At 42.6% G+C, this 22,879-nt stretch overlaps 1 protein-coding gene across 1 annotated transcript in view; it reads left to right on the forward strand.

Annotated features, from left to right (window-relative positions):
• Nucleotides 1–3,356: 3,356 nt before the first annotated feature.
• The window catches only part of LOC117871747 (SCAN domain-containing protein 3-like), a 29,922-nt gene continuing 10,399 nt past the window's right edge, over nt 3,357–22,879 (forward strand). The window contains exon 1 of the mRNA XM_034759512.1: nt 3,357–3,467. Coding sequence (XP_034615403.1) covers nt 3,357–3,467 — 111 coding nt within the window. The remainder of the gene's footprint in view (nt 3,468–22,879) is intronic.

Here is a 22,879-nt window from a genome sequence, read left to right on the forward strand (position 1 = left end):
GTCCCAATGGCAGCATGTAACTGTGTGTAATTGTGCCAGATGCTGGTGCACTTGTACTTTCACATGTTATATTACAGAATTGTGCATACTTTTAGCAGAACATTTTATACCCCATATATATTACACCCAATTGTTTATCACTGGCACAAGCCATTGGGTCTGCTTTTTTTATGGCCATTGGGGAGGGGCATATTTAAATATTTTTTATAAACAATTACTTAATTGAATTATTATTCATTTTACACCATTTCATTTTTTATTTATTTCAGTGGTTTCCAGTGAGCGCTTCCCTTCTTCTTATTCTCATAGGGATTATGGGGACCACCTTAGTTGCCATTTTAAGGTACCACTGCAACTATTACCCAGGTGGTAGCCCGAGTTGAGCATTTTGCATTTTTATACACACCTTTTATTTTCAAGTTAGCCTTTTGAAGCCATCCCCCCACCCATGTTACAAGATTCCCTGTTTATTGAGTTAACCGCAGGTTCGCCTCTGCTTCCCTTTTTCATCCCATTGCAGTTGCAGATAGTAGTTCATTGATTTGTTGTTGAAGCTTTACATTTTGAACATTGGTGGACCCTGTTGGGATATGTATGGGTTAAATAAAAGCCTGGGAAGCTGCTAATGCCTGTATAATGCTTGGCAACCTAGCCTGATGGAATGGGCCCCATGTTAAGACCGGTGAATGGCCCAATATTAAGTTACGTTTACTTTTTGTTTTAGAACACTTCTGGTCTAAGCCCTTCCAACTGTCCCAGAATGGGATAGAATTGAAGGAACAATTAGCTGGTGGGCCAGAGCCCGCTTCAGTAGACATTAGAGACGAAGACTTCTTCCCCTTGGGGAGATCTGTGGGTGAGTTGGGGTACTTGGAAAGTCCATAAGTGGGCACTGCTCCAGCCACAGGTTCTTTGGGGTAGTTAATTGGCACTTGGTACAAGAGGCACAGTATTCTCTAACGTCCAGGTGGACGTTGGGCCAGTAAAAATGAGTGCTAAGTGCATGTGCTATCTGCTACCAGTAATTGGTCCTCACCTCCCATTTGTTTATCGCACTTGATGTGATATAGGCATTCTTCAAGGAGTATAAAATTGGGCCACTGCCTCAGCTGTTGGGTTCTCTCACAGCAGCAATTTGATCATAGGCCTTGCTCAATGTAAGGTCTCCCCTTTGTTTGCAGATAAAATCTGAGTCATGAGTCGGGGCTTCTAAATCTGGCAATGGCAATCATAGGCGCCGACTTCCCCTCTTCCCAGTGGGTGCTCAACCCCCCCTCCTGATTCCACCCCTTCCCCACCTCTTCTCTGCCTCCTTCCCCTCCCTCTTGGAAAATCCTAAGCGCTGCCAAACAGCTGTTAGATGGTGGGGTGTGGGAAGCACTGGGAGGGAGGGTGAGGAGTGGGGACGTAGCACGCTGTGGGGGCAGAGAAAGAGGCAGAAGGGCAGAGCTTGGCTGCCAGTGGGTGCAGAGCACCCACTAATTTTTCTCGGTGGGTGCTCCAGCCCCAGACCACTCACCGAGTCAGTGCCTATGTTGGCAATTTCTTGGTTACTGTTCCTGTCTCTAACTTGATGGATGCCCCATGGATCTTGAACTGCCCTCAAGGGGGTCCTCTGGTTCTTCTACTCTGGCTAATCCTACTAGCCCAGGACCCGCACCTTGACTGCCCATGGTCTCCAGTTTTTCTAGCTTGCAGAGAATTTCCTGAAAGTACTTTCAATCCCAACTAATAACAGAACAGAGCAATGGTGAGGACAGCACTACAGGGAGAGCCAAGATATACCACCCCACAAAAGCATAGTTGTCTGCAGGGTTAAGCCTTCACATCCTTGTAAAAGTACAAGCAGGAAGATCATCTTCCTTGGGATCCCTTCAGCCCCAGTGAAGGGACCGTTATTTTGGTGGGTCCTTTGGGCATGCTATGCTGTCCCCTTTTCACACATTGGGGGGGGGGTATTCTTTTCATATGTATCATGATTGCCCACTTGAAAAACAGATCACCATGTTGTTGGGGGAGCCCATTCTCTCATCTGAAAATGATCCTCTTGCTGTAGGGGTCTGGTATCAAAGTCTATACCATGCCCTCTAAGTAGCAGGGTGGATACCAACTGCCCTGGTTATGTTTCTTCCAGGCCCTTCCCAGCTCATCACTGACTTGCCTAGAGTTATGCGGTTGTCTTAGCTAGGAGCTTCAGGACACACATTAAAGAGCCACTTGCAGCTCATGAGCCTCAATCTGAAAATTACTTTAGACTCTGCCATAGCTTAACTTACCCCCTCCCAGAATTTCACCTGAAGATGAGTGCTTTCTGGTTTACCTCTTCAAGGGGGTGAATGGGAGGTATAACACTTAATTCACACAGATTGACTTTGCACAAAATTCTAAGTTACCATTGCTCCTTACTTAACAGATAAAGCACAGAGAGTACAGATCATATAATATACAACAAGCATCCCAAATGTGATGCCCCTCACCCTTGGGAGTCCGTGGGGAACCATCTGAGCTCAGGTAGGAAGGGTTCCCCCACCTCATCGGGCTCCTGCAGCAGCTTTTCTATGCTTGAGCTGGTGAAAGTGGCTGAAAACCACCCAAATAGATTAGCTCCTGTCCTTTTACAACCTTCCAACCTCTCTGTCAGGTGACTCCCAGATCAGTCTCCTCAGGTGATCACAGACCCCTACCAGTTGATTTTGTTGTCAAGTGACCTCTCCCTTGACAAACCAGTTCTTCTGGGTGGGGAGCCCATCTATTGTCTAGGATGTTGGTTATTAAATCAGAATGGACCTCTATTTAAACACTCTGTTGTGAACCTGTATCACCCACCTTTGGCCTTGCAGTCCAACATGGAGATAAAACCACAGAGAAGATTAAAAAACTGCACCTTTTCAGTTTGGTAAAGATACAGAGTTCATACTCTCACACAGAATGCATAAACTGTGCAGACCAATTCCCCAGACATTCACTGACCAATACCAGCAACAGTGCCCTTAAGATTTTATCTTTATCCCCCTTCCCCTCAAGAGGCAGGCACAACATTATTTTATTTATTAAATGAAATTATAATTCTGACCATGGTGTTTCTTTAAGATGACAGTGTTAGGAGCAGTTTTGGAACAGAACAGTGAGTAAAAGGAGTATTAAAACCATTCAAAAATGATAAAATTTCAAACTGTGGTCTTCTCTTGATGCAGAATGTAAAGCGGGATGAATTCTCCCCCTCCTCCCCCTTGAAAAAAATAATATTCTCTTTCATTGTTGGCAATTCCAGCTCAGATAGGCCCACACTCCCATCCATTGCTATCAGGGACTGGACTGTCCATCAGTGGAGGAAAAGGAAGTGGGCTAGTAACAAGATGTGTGAGGACATGGCTCACAAGAGTGATGTTCACCTGGAGAACCAGAGGGTGAAGGAGGAGTGGAACATGCTGTGGGAGAAGAGACTGATAGACAAATCCTTGGAGGAAGTCAGTAGGAATAGGGAGCAGGACCAGTAGGGGATGGAACGGCTGATCAACTGGTTGCCAACAGGGTCTAGCTACGAGCTCCAATAGCAGTTCCAGAGTTGCCTTCACCACCAGCTCCAGTACTGGTCCCTATGTCATTGCTGATGTTTGCCATACTACATCATCCTACAACCAGTGCAAGCACTGCACAACTCTGGCTTTGCCTGGTCAATGGACAACATTTTGAACTGGAGTGCATAGGTGTACAACCCTGTACAACCCACACAAGCTGTGCAGCCATGTGCCACATCCTGCCAGGGGGAAGGAAAACAGGAGGTGCTTTTAAAAGAGACATTCCCACTACTAGTGAGACTGTCCTCTGAGAATGTGTATTCACAGTTCATATACATTCACCATCTAGCATGTTTTCGGTGTTTTGAATACATACATTTGCACTTCACTTCAGCCTTCATACATGTTAATTCCAATTTGTAAACTGGAAGCTAGGGTGCCTGCAATGACTTTGTTAAATGTGCAATCCATCACCGTCCTTTAACTACCAAGTGTGTTATTGAAGCTTCTCTTGTCAGACCATCTGAGCTCAAGGCACAGTTTCATGAACCATGGTAGGAGAAGGTAGACAGGGTCCCTGCGACAGTGTTGGGACTCACCACCTGACACCTCCTGCTAGTTGTCTCTGGGAATTAGCTCTGTCCAGTGGAGCGCCCCCTCCTGGTGGTGTCCCATCCATCATCTCGCCCTCAGTTGGCATCTGAGCCCACATCACTCACCAGCTCGCGGCATCCTTTTCGAGCCGCTGCCCTCCAGCAGTGCCCCTTAGTCCATCCACACCCCCTTCCAGGGGGCAGGGGGGGAGAGGGTTTGATCAGCAGTCTCTCTGCACCCCACCCACCAGGGATCTGGCATAGTCTATAAGGGCCACTCCCTATGGCTGGGTGTACTGCAAGGGGGGGGGAGACCCTAGGCCCGCCCTCTACTCTGGGTCCCAGCCCAGGGACCCTCTGGCAGCAGTCTCGCTGTCCTCCTTCTCTCCCCTCTCTCTGTCCACATCTCTGGGCCACTTGCCCTTTGGCCCCTTGCACCAGCTAGGCCCTTCCCCTCAGGGCCTGCAGCCTGGCAGATATCGGGCTGGAGTTCCCTTCTGCTCCCCCAGGCCTGCCCTGCCCTGGGTGCTAGTCTCCCACCTCTGGAGACAGACATTCCCCTGTCAAAGGCCTGGGACAGACTGCCTGCTGCTCTTCTGGACAGCCTTTATATAGAGCCAAGCTGAGCCCTGATTGGCTGTCTCCAATCTCAGCCCTGATTGGCCCTCAGTAAGCCCTTTCCTGATTGGCTGCCGGCCTGCACAGCCTCTCTGGCCTACTCTAGCCCCATCTCACATGGGGGTGGGGTACTTGCCCCACCACAGTCCCCTAAAAGAATGGTGGGCACAGGGTACCCCATTCATAACAATGTCATTAGGAGGGAATAAGGGTCCTGCTTCTTCCAGCAGGCAAAGGCCAAATCTCTTTAGCACCCTGGTGTCATGAATTTTTCCCATACTTCTCACTTTGGTGTTTATGACCCTGCCTCTATGGCTGACAAAGATCTGCAGAACCAGGGAGTAGTGCCCTTTGTGGTTGACATATTTGCTTGCTCCTTGTGGCAGGCAAACTATGGGCACATGTGTGCTATTAATGGCCCCAGTGCAGTTTGGGAACCCCATTGTCTGAAAGCCAGCTATTATTTCAGGTATATGTCTTATGCCCACCACCCACAGGTAAACCACAGTGAGAATTGCCTCAAAAGCCTCCTCTACCAGCATCCCAACAGTTGATTTGCTAATACCAAACTGGTTTACCATGGACCTGTAGCAGTGTGAGTAGCCAGCTTCCAGAAGGCAATTGCAACCCACTTCTGTGGTGGTATGGCCTCCCTCATTCATGTGTTCTGGCACTGGAGAGTTGGGGCAAACTTCTCACACAGCTCCATGAAATCTATTTCTACATGCTGAAGTTCTGGAATCACATTGGTAAGGTGGTATGGTTTGAGGTGTTATTAATGAACTGACAATGCCCATATCCATATTACTGTCTCGTCCAGATGCAGTGATGCCTTCTTAGTGCTGTATCTGTTTTTACGTAACTTGCAGACTGGGTGCAAGATAGTTGAATATTGCCTACTCTCAGTCACACCTCTGTAATCCCATTAAACCCATGGGTTTGTAAAGATATCAATGAGAGCTGCATGTGACCCATTACTGTTAAATATTTTCTAGTAAGTGGTCCGTGGGTTTTTGGGCAGTAAACAATTTTTTAGTATTATTTATTATTAAACTTCCAAACCTCAGGACAGGTTACAACACAAAGTATATGGACAGCACTCAATTAATAACAATAGTAATTAATAGAGATTCAGTTTAAAGGGTAAGTGGAGTTTTGAGCCGGTTCTGGAGCCATTGCTGGTCATAACAGTCATGAGAGCAAGATGCTGATTGTTGCCTATTCCTGTTCATCTTATGTGTAAATTGCACTATTGTGATAAATGCCAATATACATTTTTTGTGTTATTCACAAGTGGTAAACAGTCACATATTTTTAAGTACATAAAAACTCTCATGAATTATGTGGCATCAGTGGTGGAGGAACAGAAAAGTGGGTCCTAGGCTGTCCCACAGCAGCACCATCAGCAGTAGCACCCTTTCCCTCCCCCGACTGGCATCAAAACCCTAATCCTGGCCTGGTGCAGAGGGGAGGGCTGGGTGGAGGGAGAGGAGATTGAAGAGTAGGCCTGACCTGCACTCACTCACAACAGCAGCCCGAGTGGCTCCTGTGTCCCCTGCTCTGGGCATTGCACTCTAGCGCAGAGGGTTGCAGTACCACTCAGGATTGGTCCACCTGACCTTCTGCCTTGATGAGGGATAGCTCAGTGGTTTGAGCATTGGCCTGCTAAACCCAGGGTTGTGAGTTCAATCCTTACTGGTGCCATTTAGGGATGTGGGTCAAAAATCTGTCTGAGGATTGGTCCTGCTTTGAGCAGGGGATTGGACTAGATGACCTCCTGAGGTCCCTTCCAACCCTGATATTCTATGATTTCTGAGACCTTGTGCTCCATATAAACACCACTCCCTGAAGTTTGGCCTTTCCCCCACACACCTCATAATGGAGGGTCAAATGGGCCAAACCTGGGCAGTGCTGCAACCCTATGTGCCAGATTGCAATGCCCAGAGCAGAATGCTGGGCCCCGCCCCATGGCACTCAAGATCCATTGCTGTGAGGTGAGTCACAGTTGGGGTGCAGGAGTGAGGGGTGTACATAAAAATGTAATGGACAAACAAACACTATCCATGACTTTTTCATACTGTGACAAACCTTGATAATGATAAAAATATTTGAGCCTCCTGGGGCCCTCTAAAACATATGGGCCCCTGTACACCTGCACAAGCTTCACCAGCTATTCCTCTGCTAGTGTTTGGCATTAAAGAAGCTTGTTTTCAGACAGGATCAACAAAATCTGTATTTATTTAATTCAAATTTACTGTGTACAATAGATTACTGATGAGGAGGAACCCCCACCCCCCATCCTGGTGGGCAGACTCAGGACACCAGTGCCTGCCCTACTAGATGAAGAGGGGCAGAACAGAAAGTATAAAAGGTGGGCCCTGCAGCACAGTTGGGCTGGAACCACCAGAGAGACAGATACCTCCCATCCACTGAGGGGCTGGAGCCCAAGAGGATCCCTGCAGTGCTGAAGACTTGTCAGAGCCACCAGCCAACACGGGTGCCGAGGAACTGCTAGGAGTGTCGCTGGCTATCTACCCCAGGGAGACAGAGGACACCCATGGAACCAAGGTACTGAACGAAGGAGTTGTAGGAAGTAGCCCAGGGACACTAGACTATAGTCTGCTTGGGTTGTTGCCTGAATCCAGGTCAGCGTGTGTTGACCGGATTCTTGCTGACCCAGTGGCAGAACCATCCTCCAATGTTAGGGCCCTGGGCTGGGACCTGGTGGAGTAGGGTGGGCCTGGGTCCCCCTACCTTCTGCTGCCAACCCCACCCTGGGGTGGCAGCCTCCCCACCTTAGGCCAGGAGGCCGGCATTTGTCTGCCATCTGCCAGAGCCAGGTTGTCAGATTGTCTGTTTGGTGCCGTGCACTGCCTGGAGGCCTGAGCTCGCTAGACTGTTTCTTGCTCTGCCCTGCCTGAGGCCAGAATCCTGGACTACTGCTGCTTGGCCTTGTCTAGAGCAATGGTTTTCAAACTGTGGGTTGCAACCCAGTACTGGGTCATGGAATGTAAGGCACTGGGTCACAGTGGCTCTGGTCAGCACCACCGACCGGACTGTTAAAAGTCCATCGGCGGTGCTGCCCGGCTAAGAGGCAGGCTAGTCCCTACCTGTTCTGACACCGCGTTATGCCCTGGAAGCGGCCAGCAGCAGGTCTGGCTCCGAGGTGCGGGGGGGGGGGAAGGGGGGCACGGGGCTCTGCGTGCTGCCCGCACCCTGAGCACCCTGCGTGCTGCCCGCACCAGATCCACACTCCCATTGGCTGGGAACTGACCAATTGGAGCTGGGGGGGCGGTGCCTGAGGGTGAGAGCTTGCATGCCTCCACTTAGGAGCCGAACCTGCTGGTGGCTGGTTCTGGGGTGCAGCGTGGCCCGCGGTGCCAGGACAGGCAGGAAGCCTACCTTAGCCCCCCTGCTGCGCCACTGACCGGGAGCCACCCGAGGTAACACTGTGCCCCAACCCTGTGCCCCAATCCCCTGCCCCAGCCCTGAGCGCCCCTCCCATACCAGAGCCCCTTCCTGCACCCCAAACCCCTCATTCCTGGCCCCACCCCAGAGCCTGCATCCCCAGCCCAGAACCCTGATCCCCTCCCACACCCCAACCCCCTGCGTCAGCCCAGAGCCCCCTCCCACACTGTGAACCCCTCATTCCTGGCCCCACTCCACACCCCTCACTCCTGGACCCCAACTCTGAGCCCCTCCCACACCCCAAACTCCTCATCCCTAGCTCCATTGGGTCATGGGCATCAACAATTTTCTTCAGCTGGGTCACCAGAAAAAAAGTTTGAAACCACTGGCCTAGAGGACCAGGCCTTAGAGACTGGTAATTCCCCAATAACCCTTGTCTTGCTGTCGATCTGAGAGCAAGGGGGCATGGCTTCTGTCCAAGACTGACTGGAAGAGATGGCCACACACTCCTACACCAAATTAAATTCAGTTCCATTTTTCATCATACTTCTATTACTATAAAAAATGGTTGAAATTTTGTATACGTAAACAGGGTAATTGTAATTTATTAGTGATTATTTAGAATTACTAGAGGTTTTTGTTTTTTATTTTTGCTTTTCAGTATAGGAATTATAGCATTGCATGTAAGGCATGTTTAATTATTTATAATTATGGCAGTTGTTACAAAAATAGATGTACCAAAGGGAATTATCTATTTGTATGTATTATTGTCTATGGCACCCATCATCATCTGGCATCCAGACTACTACCATTCATTTAAAGAGATAAATACAATAGTATGAGTCACTCATATACCTGACCCAGTACAGTTACTTCCCCTGAAACGTGTTTTGATGTTTTTCAATTAAAAGCATGGGTAAATAGATAGACCTTATTCTGTGCCCACAGGGCCACCAAACTCACGCTTTGGCATGCCATTAGAGGTGGTGAACATCCAGGAGCGGCACCAGGGCTTTTGCCGCCCTAGGCGGCAGCGCTCCTCCACAGTAATCAGCGGCAGCTCCTCCTCTGAAGCTGCGTTCTCAGCGGCGGAGGTCCTTCCGCTCCGGGTCTTCGGGGCACTTCAGCGGCGCATCCCGGAGCAAGTGAAGGACCCGCCGTCGAATATCCGCTGACGACCTGGAGCAGAAGAAGCCCCTCACCACCGAAATTCTGCAGAGGGCGGCGAAATGCTGCCCCCCACATCCTGCCGCCCTACGTGACTGCCTAGAGTTGCCTAGTGGAAGCGCCAGCCCTGTGAACACCACAGGTAAGGGCCTGCTACTGAAAATGATTTGCTGATGGTCCAGAAAATTTCTCTTCTAACAAGAGCATACTAGTAGATTTTAAAAGACCTGATAGGACTCGATATTTGTGGAAGGTAGAGCCTAGGTGGGAGGGTGCCCACAATTTAGAGCTTAAAAAAAATCTAAGCCTTAATTCATTTATCTATTAAACATATTACAGACAAAAATTGTGAAAGTGCTTGGAGGAGGGAAGGGTTGTTTTGCTTTTATGTGATTGAACTGTGGCAGTTAGTAATTTTAGAGAATAAACAAGGTGACAACTACTTAACAGCAGATGGGAGAAAAAAAGAACTCATCATTACTGGCATACTCCCACTCCTGTGGTCCCACTTCGTATGATCTCAGTTGCACTCTATAATTGGAAGATAAGGCAGCAGTTTTTTTTTCTTTTCATAGCATAAAGGAATACAGATAACAAGCATTAAATAAGAAACATTGCACTATACCAAGATTAACAAAAGTAATAATGCTGACCCTGCTAGCACTCAGATCTTTTCAACCGTGAATAATCATTCTGACCAAGAGGAGCAAGGCACATAGTCCTCTATCTTGTACATGATAGAAGCACAGCCACTCCTTCATAATTAATCATTTCCTGAAACAGTTCCCCTACACCTGGGAAGATTATTCTGAAGCCCTTTCCCAGCTAAGGTTTCCCCTTAAACAAAAAGAAATCTCCTAGAGGTACTTTAAATTGATATAGACGATTTTACATTTCTGATCTACCAAAGTTCCGTTTGCACAGTAGCAATCCCTGTCTCCTCACCCAAGTGTTTCCTATAAGTATATCTAAATCTTTGTGATGTTTTCTAAAATTCAAGTTGAAAATGTGCAACTTTGGCCTGGTAAACATTTTCCTGGTGGAGTAAACCATTTTACAATAGTATGAAAATTAATGACCCATAAAAGGAGTCTCTTAAAATTAAAATCAATTGGTACTCACTGTATTATGTGTATACACTCATCAGAGAGCAATGTTGAATTTCAGAGCCACCTTGTCAAAATGTTAATTTGTGATGGTTTACATCTCTCCTAATCCAAATTATAATTTCTGCAGGTTTAGCTGACTGCAGATCATTCCTGTCAAAGAGTGAAATCCTGTTCCCATTAAAGTCAATAGCAAAACTCCTATTGACTTCAGTGGTGGTGGGTTTTCACCCAAAGAATATTCCAGACAGCATATAATCTTAGGGACGCCATGAATTGACTGATGAAAGCATTAGCTTCCCATTACTTTTGTCTAAAGGTTTCTTTAATGAGTACACAGCTGAGTAGACTATCTTAATAAAAATACCCTCTTTTGCACTCCAAACCTAATATCAATATCTGTGTACTAGAAGTAGGATGCACCTCTATCCTCTTTCAGTTTCTCACTCAGGACATGGGTCTTCTAAAATCTTCCTCTTTCTTCATAGAAGGAGAGAGAAAAAGGATGCTCCTGCCTAGAGACTCAGCCATACATGCTAGAAGGTAAACCAGGCAATACACAGTGCTTATATATGTGTGATTTGAAAATTATAACAGGTAGGGAAAATATTGGGGACCAAATTCATCCATGAAATTCATCCCTCCATTAAAGTTAATGCAGTTACACCTGAGTCTAAATGAACCTAATGTTTGTTCATTCATTCTCCTTATAAATACAGGATGACAAGTTTTTACAACGAAGACAGTCTGTTTTTATAAACTGGACAATGAAGCCACAAAGTTGTACATGTCAATATCTAAAGATATCAGATAGTGTTTCATGAAGGTTCTCCAAAACAACAAGCTGCAGAAACAGTTAACTACAACAAAAATTGAGTTTTGTGTGAACATATCCCAAAGTTAGAAATATCAAAAACACTATATAACTGACTTTCAGAGACCTGCACCTGTTACCAAAATGCTATTTATACACACTTTCTGTCATTAGCTCAAAATACTTTTCAAGACCAAGGTAGTGATATATTCCTGTCTTGGACAATGCAGAGCATTGTCAGTCCTGGGCTACAACAGGCCATTTGAATGTTTGTCCTCTGACTAGAGGATGGTCTTACTAATGCTGTATACCGAAGTAATACCACCTCTTTATTCCTACTCAACATGCCTGTGCTTATATATCAAGGATCACATTAGCTCTTTTAGACCCAGTATCACACTGGACTTTTAAGGTTCAGCTGGCTATCCACAATCATGCCCAAGTCCTCCTCACAGTCATTGTTTTCCAGGATATATTCCCATTGTAAGTTCTGTATTTGTTGTTCCAAGACGTATGATCTTGTATTTGGCTAAATTAAAAGATGCATTGTTTATTGCATGCAATTTACTAAGAAATCCAGATCACTCCGTCTACGTGTCCTATACTCATCATTATTTAAGGCTCCACCAATCTTTGTGTTATCTTCAAACTTTATAAGCAACGTTTTGATATTTTCTTCCAGATCAATGATATAAACATTCAGTAGCACTGAGCCAGGACCCCACTAGAAAAACACCCATTTGATTATTAAGCTCCATTTACAATTATTTTTTGAGATCTATAACACAATTTTCAATCTTTTTAATATGTAGTATATTGATTCTCTTTTAGGCTAATTTTTAACCAGAATTTTGCACTTAACTTTATAGCTAGCTTCATTGTTAGGAAAGCCTAACTCATCTCCAAAATATCCTTAATCCATATCCTTACCATAACATCCTCTATCTTAGAATGAGATGGCAAAAGCCCTTTCATCTCTTTCATATGTTTATTGTCCCAAACAACAGGAGACTTCATTGGTGATGTAATTACCAGACTATTTACAGGTTTCAGAGTAGCAGCTGTGTTAGTCTGTATCCGCAAAAAAGAAGAACAGGAGTACTTGTACTATGTACTATGCTCTAATAAATTTGTTAGTCTCTAAGGTGCCACAAGTACTCCTGTTCTTCTTTTTGCAGACTATTTACAGCTTTCTTGGAATTCTACTATTATTTTAGATATGATTTCATGTTTGGCATTTATAGGCCTCCCTTTTTAATACCATATTTTTAAGGTTTTACAAGGAATCATAGGGTATGTCTACACTTATAGCTTGGGATGTGATTCCTAGCTTGAGAAGACATACCCACACTAGCTCTGTTTGAGGTAGAATGACCAAGGGGCTAGCCACCCCAAGACCATAGAAACGGACTTGGCATGGATAGTCCATTCTGCTGCTCATGCTGCTGCAGCTATACTCTAATTTTAATGTGCTTGCTTAATGACTCTAGTGGGAGTATGTCTCTTCAAGATAGAAATTATACTGCCATCTCAAAGTTCAGACGTAACTTAAAACTATTGTTTCTTTCCCTTTCTAGGGAATTGGGGTACAAATCCCATAATCAACTTTACAAAAATCAGCCTTAGTTAACCCTTGTAAAGACAAAACAGGCTAGTGAAAAACATTTCTACATGGTTATTTTGTAAATTATTGTCAGGAAGATCACCAGTATACATGTACCCGAGACAGGAGTTCCTTTATTCCCCCCTCATGTGGTTAATCAATTAGAACAGAACATCTCCCATCCATCTCACTCTAAGGATGAGCAAATACTATTGATAGTCTGGGTCAACAAACAAACAATAACAAAATGACAAAAACAGCCATTTTCTGAAGCTGGTTGTTTCCCACTCCCTCATATAAGAAAATGATTACCTTGACTATTTCCTGAATTTTATGTAATGTTTGCTTTGGTTTTCCGGTTATCTTGTTTACAGTGATATTTATTTTGCTCAGTGGTGATACAGTTTAGGAGTTCAGGTAAGAAGTATAGAGTCCAGTTCATGAAAATGTCATGTGGGCTCAGAGCAAGGTCAGTAGCTAGTTTCTGAAGAAGGCTATCAGTTTCATAAACCGATAGTTTATTTTGTTCTTAAAAGGGAATTGCAAATTCATCCCCTCTTTTGTCTTGTCATCTAAACTGGTTTTTAACATTCTTTAAAAGTGATGCTTTACATAATAAAAAGAAAATGTCAGCAACAGTCTTAACTTCTTAAAAGAATTACTTTGTGATACACTGTAATGAGTATAATAGCCCTGTATTTCTAGTATCAGCACTATTTTGAACAGTTTATGAATTCAGTCATTTAATTTTCTATGAGGCTTGGGGTTCAATTAACATTAGTGTTAATCAGAATTTCGTTTGCTTTAATAGGACACTTGAAAGGCTAGTTATTATTCTATGTGGCCAGAGAGGTCATGTGGGCCAGACTATAACAAGCATATCAGCAGATGGCATTAGAACAGGTTTCATATAAATTATTTCCTGTGAACATGTAACTAACAAAGAGCTATTCAGAAAGATTAGCAAATGGCAGAGCCAGTGCTCCTGAACCATTTTAGAGAATAATGACTCAGGTGTTCTAGTAGCTAAATTGGTATTTCCCAAAGTGAGGAGCTCACCCCACAAAGGATTGGGAAGGACTAGACAGGCCACTTAATTGCTGTCCAGAGTCTCAGAATGTAGTGTGATATTAAGTTGAATAACTCAGAAAAGTCTAAGTCTGTTTCACCTAAAAAAGAGATTTAGTTTGTCTGATCTATTTTCTATAAAACCATGTTGACTGGCAGTGATTGTATTCCCACCCTTTAATTTTTTATTTATTGAATCCCATATCAGCTTTTCCATTATTTTTTCACGGCACTGATATTAGATTAACTGACCTATAGATACCCGGGTCAGCCTAATTGCTCTTTTTAAATATTGGCACAACATTAGCCTTCAGGAATTTTCCAAGTATTTCAAGATTTATTAAAAAATTAACACCAATGGGCCAGAGTTCTACTGAGCCAGCTCTTTAGGACTCCTGTCCCGGGTGATATCTCTAGTAGTTGTTGTTGAACAACCTCCTTAGTCACTAAGAGACTGGAACTTAGTTTCTCATCCTCATGTGATACAAATCATTATTCTGCTTCTTTCCAAATGCAGAAGAGAAAATTTATTTAACACTTCTGCATCATTATTAACAATTTTACCATCTCCATCTAGTAATGGGCTTATACCATTATTTAAAATTTATTTTATTCTTACTACACTTTAAGAATACCTTCATGCTGTCCATGTCCCTGCCAGCCATAGATTCTTCCCTGATGTCTTTAGTTCTCCTCAGGCTGGTTTAATTACATTACTGATCTTGGGGACTGTGTGTAATGTTTTCAATTTCAGGATAATTAAAAACTACAAGCAAAGTTATGAGGTAGGCATAGCCTGCATCTGAAATCGGTGGTTCTGCAATGTTCCCTTTCAGAGTTGGCCAGTTTTTCCTTAAGAGGATGCGGTTCTCCCTCCCTTCTCAGAGAATAGGAAACCATCTGCTTCCAAAGAGATCCCTATGGACATTTTGGGGAACTCAGTTAGGCAAAGGCCTGCCTATGTGGAGGCCTCTGTCCATGCACTAGCTCCTAGATCTCCAAGTCCTTGGCAGCACAGCTACACAGGAAATCAGGGATTACACAGAGCAAAGGGAGACCCTAAGTTAAGGTTGCTTGATCATCATGACTCAGGCTAACTTTCTCTATGGAGTTGGTGCAATGATTCATAGATTCTAAGACCAGAAGGGACCACTGTGATTATCCAGGCTGACCTCCTATATAACACAGACCAGAGAACTTCCTGAAATGATTCCTATTTGAGCTAGAGCATATCTTCCAAAAAAATTAAATTAATTTTTAAAAATTGCCAGTGATGGAACAATTTACCAAGGATCATGGTGAATTCTCCAATGATCAGTTACCCTCACTGTTAAATATTTGGAGTGAGCAGAGGGTGGGACCTCAGAGAAGGGGCAGGACATGGGCGGGACCTTGAAGGATGGGTGGGGCAGGGGGCAGGACAAGGGTGTTCGGTTTTGTGTGAGTAGAAAGTTGGCAATCCTACCATCAAGGAAGTTATCTACTGGATTGAGCCCTGCAGGCAAAATAGGCAGGGGAATGCCTAGTTTGAGAATCTCCCTGAGGCATAGGAATGAGATAGGCACCCGGGTGCCTAGACTGAGACAACTGTGCACAGGCTCAAATGTAGCTGCCTTGGGGACTTCAATGGCAGAAATGTCAGCACTTCCAAGGTAAGGCTGTGGCACCTTGTCTCTATATGGATTTTGGCCTTTGAGAACTACAAATAAAACTGCTAAATAAGAGCTAGGTATTATTAATTATTATTATTTTAGAACATCCCTATATTTTTTAGATAGGAGCAATGTGGTTTGCCTTCTAAGAAACAAAGGTCATATGTCTCAAAAGTTTGCACACTAAGTACTGTGACAGTCCCAGACCAGTGGGGTACAGGAGTCTGGTCAAGGGCAAATATACTGGTCACTGGATGAGTAGTTTTCTGTTCCCTGAGTGACCAGAGAAGCGGCTGCACTAGAATAATCAGGAACCTGCTAGAACCAGTTAAGGCAGGCAGGCTAATTAGGACACCTGGAGCCAATTAAGAAGAAGCTGCTAGACTCAATTAAGGCAGGCTAATCAGGGCACCTGGGTTTTAAAAGGAGCTCACTTCAGTTTGTGGTCTGAGTGTGAGGACCTGGGAGCAAGAAGCTGAGAGGGTATGCTGTTGGAGGACTGAGGAGCACAAGCGTTATCAGAAACCAGGAGGAGGGTCCTGTGGTGAGATTAAGGAAGGTGTTTGGAGGAGGCCATGGGGAAGTAGCCCAGGGAGTTGTAGCTGTCATGCAGCTGTTACAGGAGGCACTATAGACAGCTGCAGTCCACAGGGCCCTGGGCTGGAACCTGGAGTAGAGGGCGGGCTCAGGTTCCCCCCAATCCTCCCAATTGACCTGGACTGTGGGTTCTTCCAGAGATGAAGGTCTCTGGGCTGTTCCCCAACCCACATGGTGAATCTCTGAGGCAAGAAAATCCGCCAATAAGCGCGGGACCCACCAAGATAGAGGAGGAACTTTGTCACAGTACTTATAAGCTGCACATTGTTTTTCATTACCGATGATTTGTTTTCTTGCAGAACAACTTCTTGTAAAATATTAAACATTGAAAGTGACTAATGCACTTTTTGAATCTAAGTATTCCTTAATGAAAAATTAACAATACACACAATTTTGATTTCTGTCTGCAATAGTCAAAACTCGTGTTTTACTTTATAAGTAATTAATCCTTATACACATCTATTTAAAACTGACATTAAATTTGCATCTTCACTGTTTATTGGACTTGACTTTATTCTGTTTTTCACATAAAAAGGGCTTTTGGTAGACTTGGAAGAGTCAAATTATAAATGCAAGTGCAAATACAGTATCTAAATTGACTGTAGTGTGATTGTTTGCATCAAGTAAAACCTAGAAGTTAGCTATAGCTCTGTTTTTGACTCTTTGCTTTTTAATCTAGTGGAGTACAATATTACACATCCTACTTTACAATAAGAAAAAAAACAAACTTTGTAGTTACATTTTATTTCAAAACAATACCCATTACATATCAAGCAAAGGAGTACTATTTGTATTTAAAATAAGTACATATAATAGGAGTATCAAAAAGACAATTTATGAACTTAATACAAGACAGATGTTGAATTTATAGTGCTGGCAATGTGTAACTTAAGTTTCTAATGAACTAAACTTTATTTTTGACTATATTTATCATTCACGATATCAAGATTGCCCTCTGTAGCCACAGTGGGCCAAATTCATCTTTGTTATAACTCAAGTAGAGCCAAAACATCTTTATAACTGACCTATTTTTACAGGCCCAACACCTTTGCACATCTTTATTTGAAGAAATAAATGTTTGTTTCAAAAACAACACCATACTTCTGAGACAAAAGTGTGCATTTCTCTGATAACTCACTACAAAAATTATTTGTGGCTACTTTTATTAAACATACATAAAGGAGTTGTAAAAGACTAGGATAATGATAAGATTGAGAATCCTTTTGACTTCTTACTAAAAGAACCTAGAGAGGGTTTGTGTGTGTGTGTGTATTTTTTTATATATATATATATATATATATATATATATATATAGGGGGAGAGAATGAGAGAGAGAGTAAAAGCACACAAGATAACAGCATAAGGAAGATGTCCTTGCTGTTTCTTTCCAGATGTTATAAAAGCATCACTTTTTCCATCTGGGAGGAGGATTCATCTTCAATTGAAGCCAATGGAAAACCTTCAGTAAACAAGGAAACAGAATTATTGCACTGGTTGCCAGAAGCATTTGTATTCCATTGTTAAATTAATAATGGGTATCCGGTTCAATAAACAATTGTTTCCCATTAAGGTATAGCTGCTATGCTATTTCTTGTTGTTTAGCAATATGCAATACAAAATAAATAGAAAAATTTGATGCATGTAGACTATACAGTATGCTTTTAGAATATACCATGTTATGATACAAAATTCTGACTGGCACTGTGGGACAAAACAAAGCTTCATGGTCTAAAATAATGCATAAGGATTTATATTATCAGATTGGATGTTCTTAGCCTTCCTGTCTACATCTACTTCTGTCATTCATCTATTCAGACTTTCTGTTGCCTCCCCAAAGGATTATATCCTCACTTGTCTCTTGCTTTATCAGCTCCCTAAATAAGAATATATGATTCAAATTAGTTACACATTGCATTTATTAACTATTCTGAGACAAGTCCTGATGGACTTATTTAGGTGAATAGCTCCACTTACCTCGGTAAGATTACTCACCTGAGTAAGGCCAGGAGGATTTGGATCTAGAGATATTTACAACAGATGTGAATAAGGCCAAAAAACCCCTTATTTAATTATTGAATAGAATATGCTTGCATTCAATAAAGCTCTACTTTATTCTGATCTTTATACAGTGAGTGACCAGGAATCCACACAGACTTGCACCTTGTAGCCCAGAAAAAAAAAAAAAAAAAAAGGGGTTATTTTCTTTTAACTACAGCATTCTTCAAATTTTTGTTGAACAGTTGAGAATAGAGACCTGGTGTAAATTCATAATTCTGCATTATATTGTCCTGAAAATGTTTTAAATAATTGAATCCCAAAACTGAATAAAGAAAGATTAAATGACTAAAATCCTAGAGGGCCTGCTTCAGTCTTAATCTAAACACTTTATACTATAATACAGGCTGCAGTTTTCACCAACAGGTAAATGAGATCTTTAAAATGTAATATTTGAACAACTTAGATAAAAGTTTAGCACTATGAATGCTATATGAGCTCTGATTATAGCACAAAAACTAAATTTAATAAAGTTTAAGCACTGATTAGACCCTTTAATATAATAATGATGTAACCCCTCCCCCTCTCATTCAAATAGAACTGATCTTGATCCAATGTACAAAGGAATTGATTAGTGTTGAGAGCTGTGCCCACTACATCACAAACCCTAGAGGCAAATATTATAGGCACTCTAGATATTAAAGCTGGGTAGGTATCTAATACGAGCTGGTTGATGCTTGCACTCAAAGGTCACAATTAGCAAAAGCCTTTACTTCCACTATGGTTAGGCTGATGTGAGTTGGTTCAATAAAATTACAATTGGCCTGCGAAATATATTTTGTGATTAATATAATAAACTATTATATGAAATATAAATATTTTACATATACTGTTTAGAGCCAAATTTTAAAAATGGCCCTCAAACCACCCTCTAATATTGCATCTAAAAACTATAGACTTTATACAACTAACTACTTGATTTACAGTTGCAAACAACTTTTGAACTTACTTTCTGGAACCCACTTCACATTTGAAGAATACTGAAAGAGCAAAGTTTAAAACCAATTTTAAGGTCTTTAATCCAAGCTCACTGAAGCAAGAGGAAGTCTTTCTGGTGACGTCTGCTGGCTTTTGATCTAGCTGTAATTCACTAGCTTCTGCAGATGTCAGGAACAAGCTTATGGCTGCTTCTATCCACTTCCTGCCAACCTGATAATCAAAAGAGTCAAAAGCCTCATTCCCTCTCCCTCCTGCTGCTGTTGGAAATCAGCTGTGTGCTACTTCTTTCAATGCCCTGCCCACTTGATGCTAAGAGATCTACCCTTTCATTTTCTTTTTCCAAAATTAAAAGAAACCCTTCCTTTTGTTCTTTTTAGACTGGGTATTTTTCTCCCTCCCTTTAGGAGTAACTTGCAGCAGTGCCCACCACAGAGACATAATTGTATTTTAAGGGTGCTATTAACTTTTTTAATTTAAAGTTTTTCTTGGCTTTAAGGAAATCCACTTTTCACCATTATGACACCAAAGAAGAGGGAGAGAGGGAAATGAGGCATTACAGGCAAATTTTCCATCGCTGATCTTATAGCAACTCCAAGTTTTTCCAAACAGCATGAGGAGTAGAAGTGTTCTTTCCCCTCAATCTCCACCATAACATCGGTAATATTCATATTTGCTCATCCCCATTTTTTGAGAAGGAGATATATGAAAGAAAGATAGTTGCATATGGGTAATAAAATCTTATCAGAGCCAATCATTCTGTTATCAAACTATGTTTTCCATTAACTCACATTCAGTTTGCAAGCAAGCTTTTGTTTATCTAAATATAGTTCTTTTACCAGGGCACTATTAAATTTTCTCCCCAAAATATACATTGCACCTACAGGAACTGCTAAGACCTGCATTCACTCTTTCAGGGGGAAAGTTTCCAAAATTTCTAGCCTGTAATGCTTTGTTTTGGCTATCTTAATTTCGGTTCCAGATGTGGAATATTTCTGAAATATTAAAAAAAAAAAAAAACAATCTCCCCCAAAAGTTTGAGAGAGAAGTAGCTTCCTCCCTCCACTCAAACCTGCCTTAGGATTTTTATCCAGTCAAGAGCAATTCAAAAGCATATAATATCATTACAATAATATAGTTCTTAAGGCCAGCAGGCAGGGCTGGTGGATTTTTCTGTATGAATGTGTAGACACATACACACAAGTGTGTTTAGAGATGAATTAAGAGAGAAAGTGTCTGTACATTTTTGTCTTATGCGCTGGGGGTGGGATTCACAAGTGGGACGTAGGTGCTGAACTGCCACTTTGAGTGACTAAAGTCCAACATTTAGACACCACTAGCATTCACAAAACCCTTGCTCAGCTGCCACCTAACTCTGAGGCACTTAAAGTCCCTGAGTGCCTAAGTTTCTGTAGTAAAAGTCCCTGAGGCACCTGAATTTCAGTGTCTGGACATGCACACAACCTCCTACATAAGAATGGCCATACTGGGTCAGAACAAAGGTCCATCTAGCCCAATGTCCTGTCCACTGAGAGGTTGCCAATGCCAGGTGCTTCAGAGGGATAGAACAGAACAGGTAATCATCAAGTGATCCATCCCTGTCACCCATTCCCAGCTTCTGGCAAACAGAGGCTAGGGACATTTCAGAGCATGGTTTTGCATCCCTGCTAATCCTGGCTAATAGCCATTTATGGACCTATCTGCCATGAACTTATCTAGTTCCTTTTTGGACCCTGTCATAGTCTTGGCTTTCCAACATCCTCTGGCAAAGAGTTCCACAGGTTAACTGTGCTTTGTGTGAAGAAATATTTCCTTTTCTTTGTTTTAAACCTGCTGCCTATTAATTTCATTGTGACCCCTAGTTCTTTTGTTATGAGAAGGAGTAAATAACACTTCCTTATTTACTTTCTCCACACCAGTCATGATTTTATAGACCTCTATCATATCCATCTTTGGTCGCCTCTTTTCCAAGATGAAAAATCCCAGTCTTATTAATCTCTCCTCATATGGAAGCTGGTCCATACCCCTAATCAATTTTGATGCCCTTTTCTGAACCTTTTCCAATTCCAATATATATTTTTTGAGATGGAGCAACCACACCTGAACACAGTATTCAAGTTGTTAGCGTACCATGGACTTTATATAGAGGCAATATGATATTTTCTGTCTTATTATCTATCCCTTTCCTAATGTTTCCAACATTCTGTTAGCTTTTTTGACTGCTGCTGCACATTGAGTGGATGTTTTCAGAGAATATCCACAATGACTCCAAGATCTCTTTCTTGAGCGGTAATAGCTAATTTAGACCCCATTATTTTATATTTATAGGTGGGATTATGTTTTCCAATGTGCATCACTTTGCATTTATAAACATTGAATTTCATCTGCCATTTTTTTGCCCAGTCACCCAGTTTTGTGAGACCCCTTTGTAAGTCTTCACAGTCTGCTTTGGACTATCTTGAATAGTTTTGTATCACCTGCAAATTTTGCCACCTCACTGTTACCACTTTTCCCAGATCGTTTACAAATATGTTGAAAATCACTGGTCCCAGGACAAACCCCTGGGGTCTCTCCATTCTGAAAACTGGCCATTTATTCCTACCCTCTATTTCCTATCTTTTAACCAGTTACTGATTCATGAGAAGAGCTTCCTTCTTATCCCATGACTGCTATCTTTGCTTAAGAGCCTTTGGTGAGGGACCTTGTCAAAGACTTTCTGAAAATCTAAGTACACTATATCCACTGTATCCCCCTTGTCCACATGCTTGTGGACCCCCTCAAAGAATTCTAGTAGATTGGTGAGGCATGATTTTCCTTTTAAAAAAAACCATGTTGACTCTTCCCAACAACTCGTATTCATCTATGTGTCTGATAATCAGGGCCGGCTCCAGGCACCAGCTTAACAAGCAGGTGCTTGGGCAGCCAAGGGAGAGGGGCGGCATGTGCGGCAATTCGGGGGCAGCAGGTCCTTCACTCCCTCTTGGAGTGAAGGACCTGCCGCCAAACTACTGCCGCCAATCGCAGCTATTTTTTTTCTTCCCCAATTGCCGCCGCGGGTCGCGATTGCAGCTTTTTTTTTTTCTTTTGCTTGGGGCAGCAGAAATGCTGGAGCCGGCCCTGCTGATAATTCTGTTCTTTACTATAGTTTCAACCAGTTTTCCCAATACAGAAGTGAGGCTTACTGGCCTGTAATTGCTGGGATCACCTCTGGAGTCCATTTTAAAAATTGGCATCACATTAGCTATTCTCCAGTCATTTGATACAGAAGCTGATTTAAATGATAGGTTACAGTGTACAGTTAATAGTTCTTCAATTTCACATTTGAGTTCCATCAAAACTCTTGAGTGAATACCATCTGGTCCTGGTGACTTATTACTCTTAAGTTTATCAATTTGTTCCAAAATCTCCTTTAATGACATCTCAATCTGGGACAGTTCCTCAGATTTGTCACCTGAAAAGAATGGCTCAGGTTTGGGAATCTCCCTCACATCCTCAGCCATGAAGACTGATGCAAAAAAATCATTTAGTTTCTCCACAATGGTATTCTCTTCCTTGAGTGTTCCTTTAGTATCTCAGTCATTCAGTGGCCCCACTAGTTGTTTAGCAGGCTTCCTGCTTCTGATGTACTCAAAAAAAAAAAAATTGCTGTTAGTTTTTGAGTCTTTGGCTAGCTGTTCTTCAAATTCTTTTTTGGCCTTCCTAATTATATTTTTACACTTTATTGGCCAGAGTTTATGCTCCTTT

The sequence above is a fragment of the Trachemys scripta genome, chromosome 2 (genome assembly GCF_013100865.1).
Source record: "Trachemys scripta elegans isolate TJP31775 chromosome 2, CAS_Tse_1.0, whole genome shotgun sequence".
Taxonomy (NCBI): domain Eukaryota; kingdom Metazoa; phylum Chordata; order Testudines; family Emydidae; genus Trachemys; species Trachemys scripta.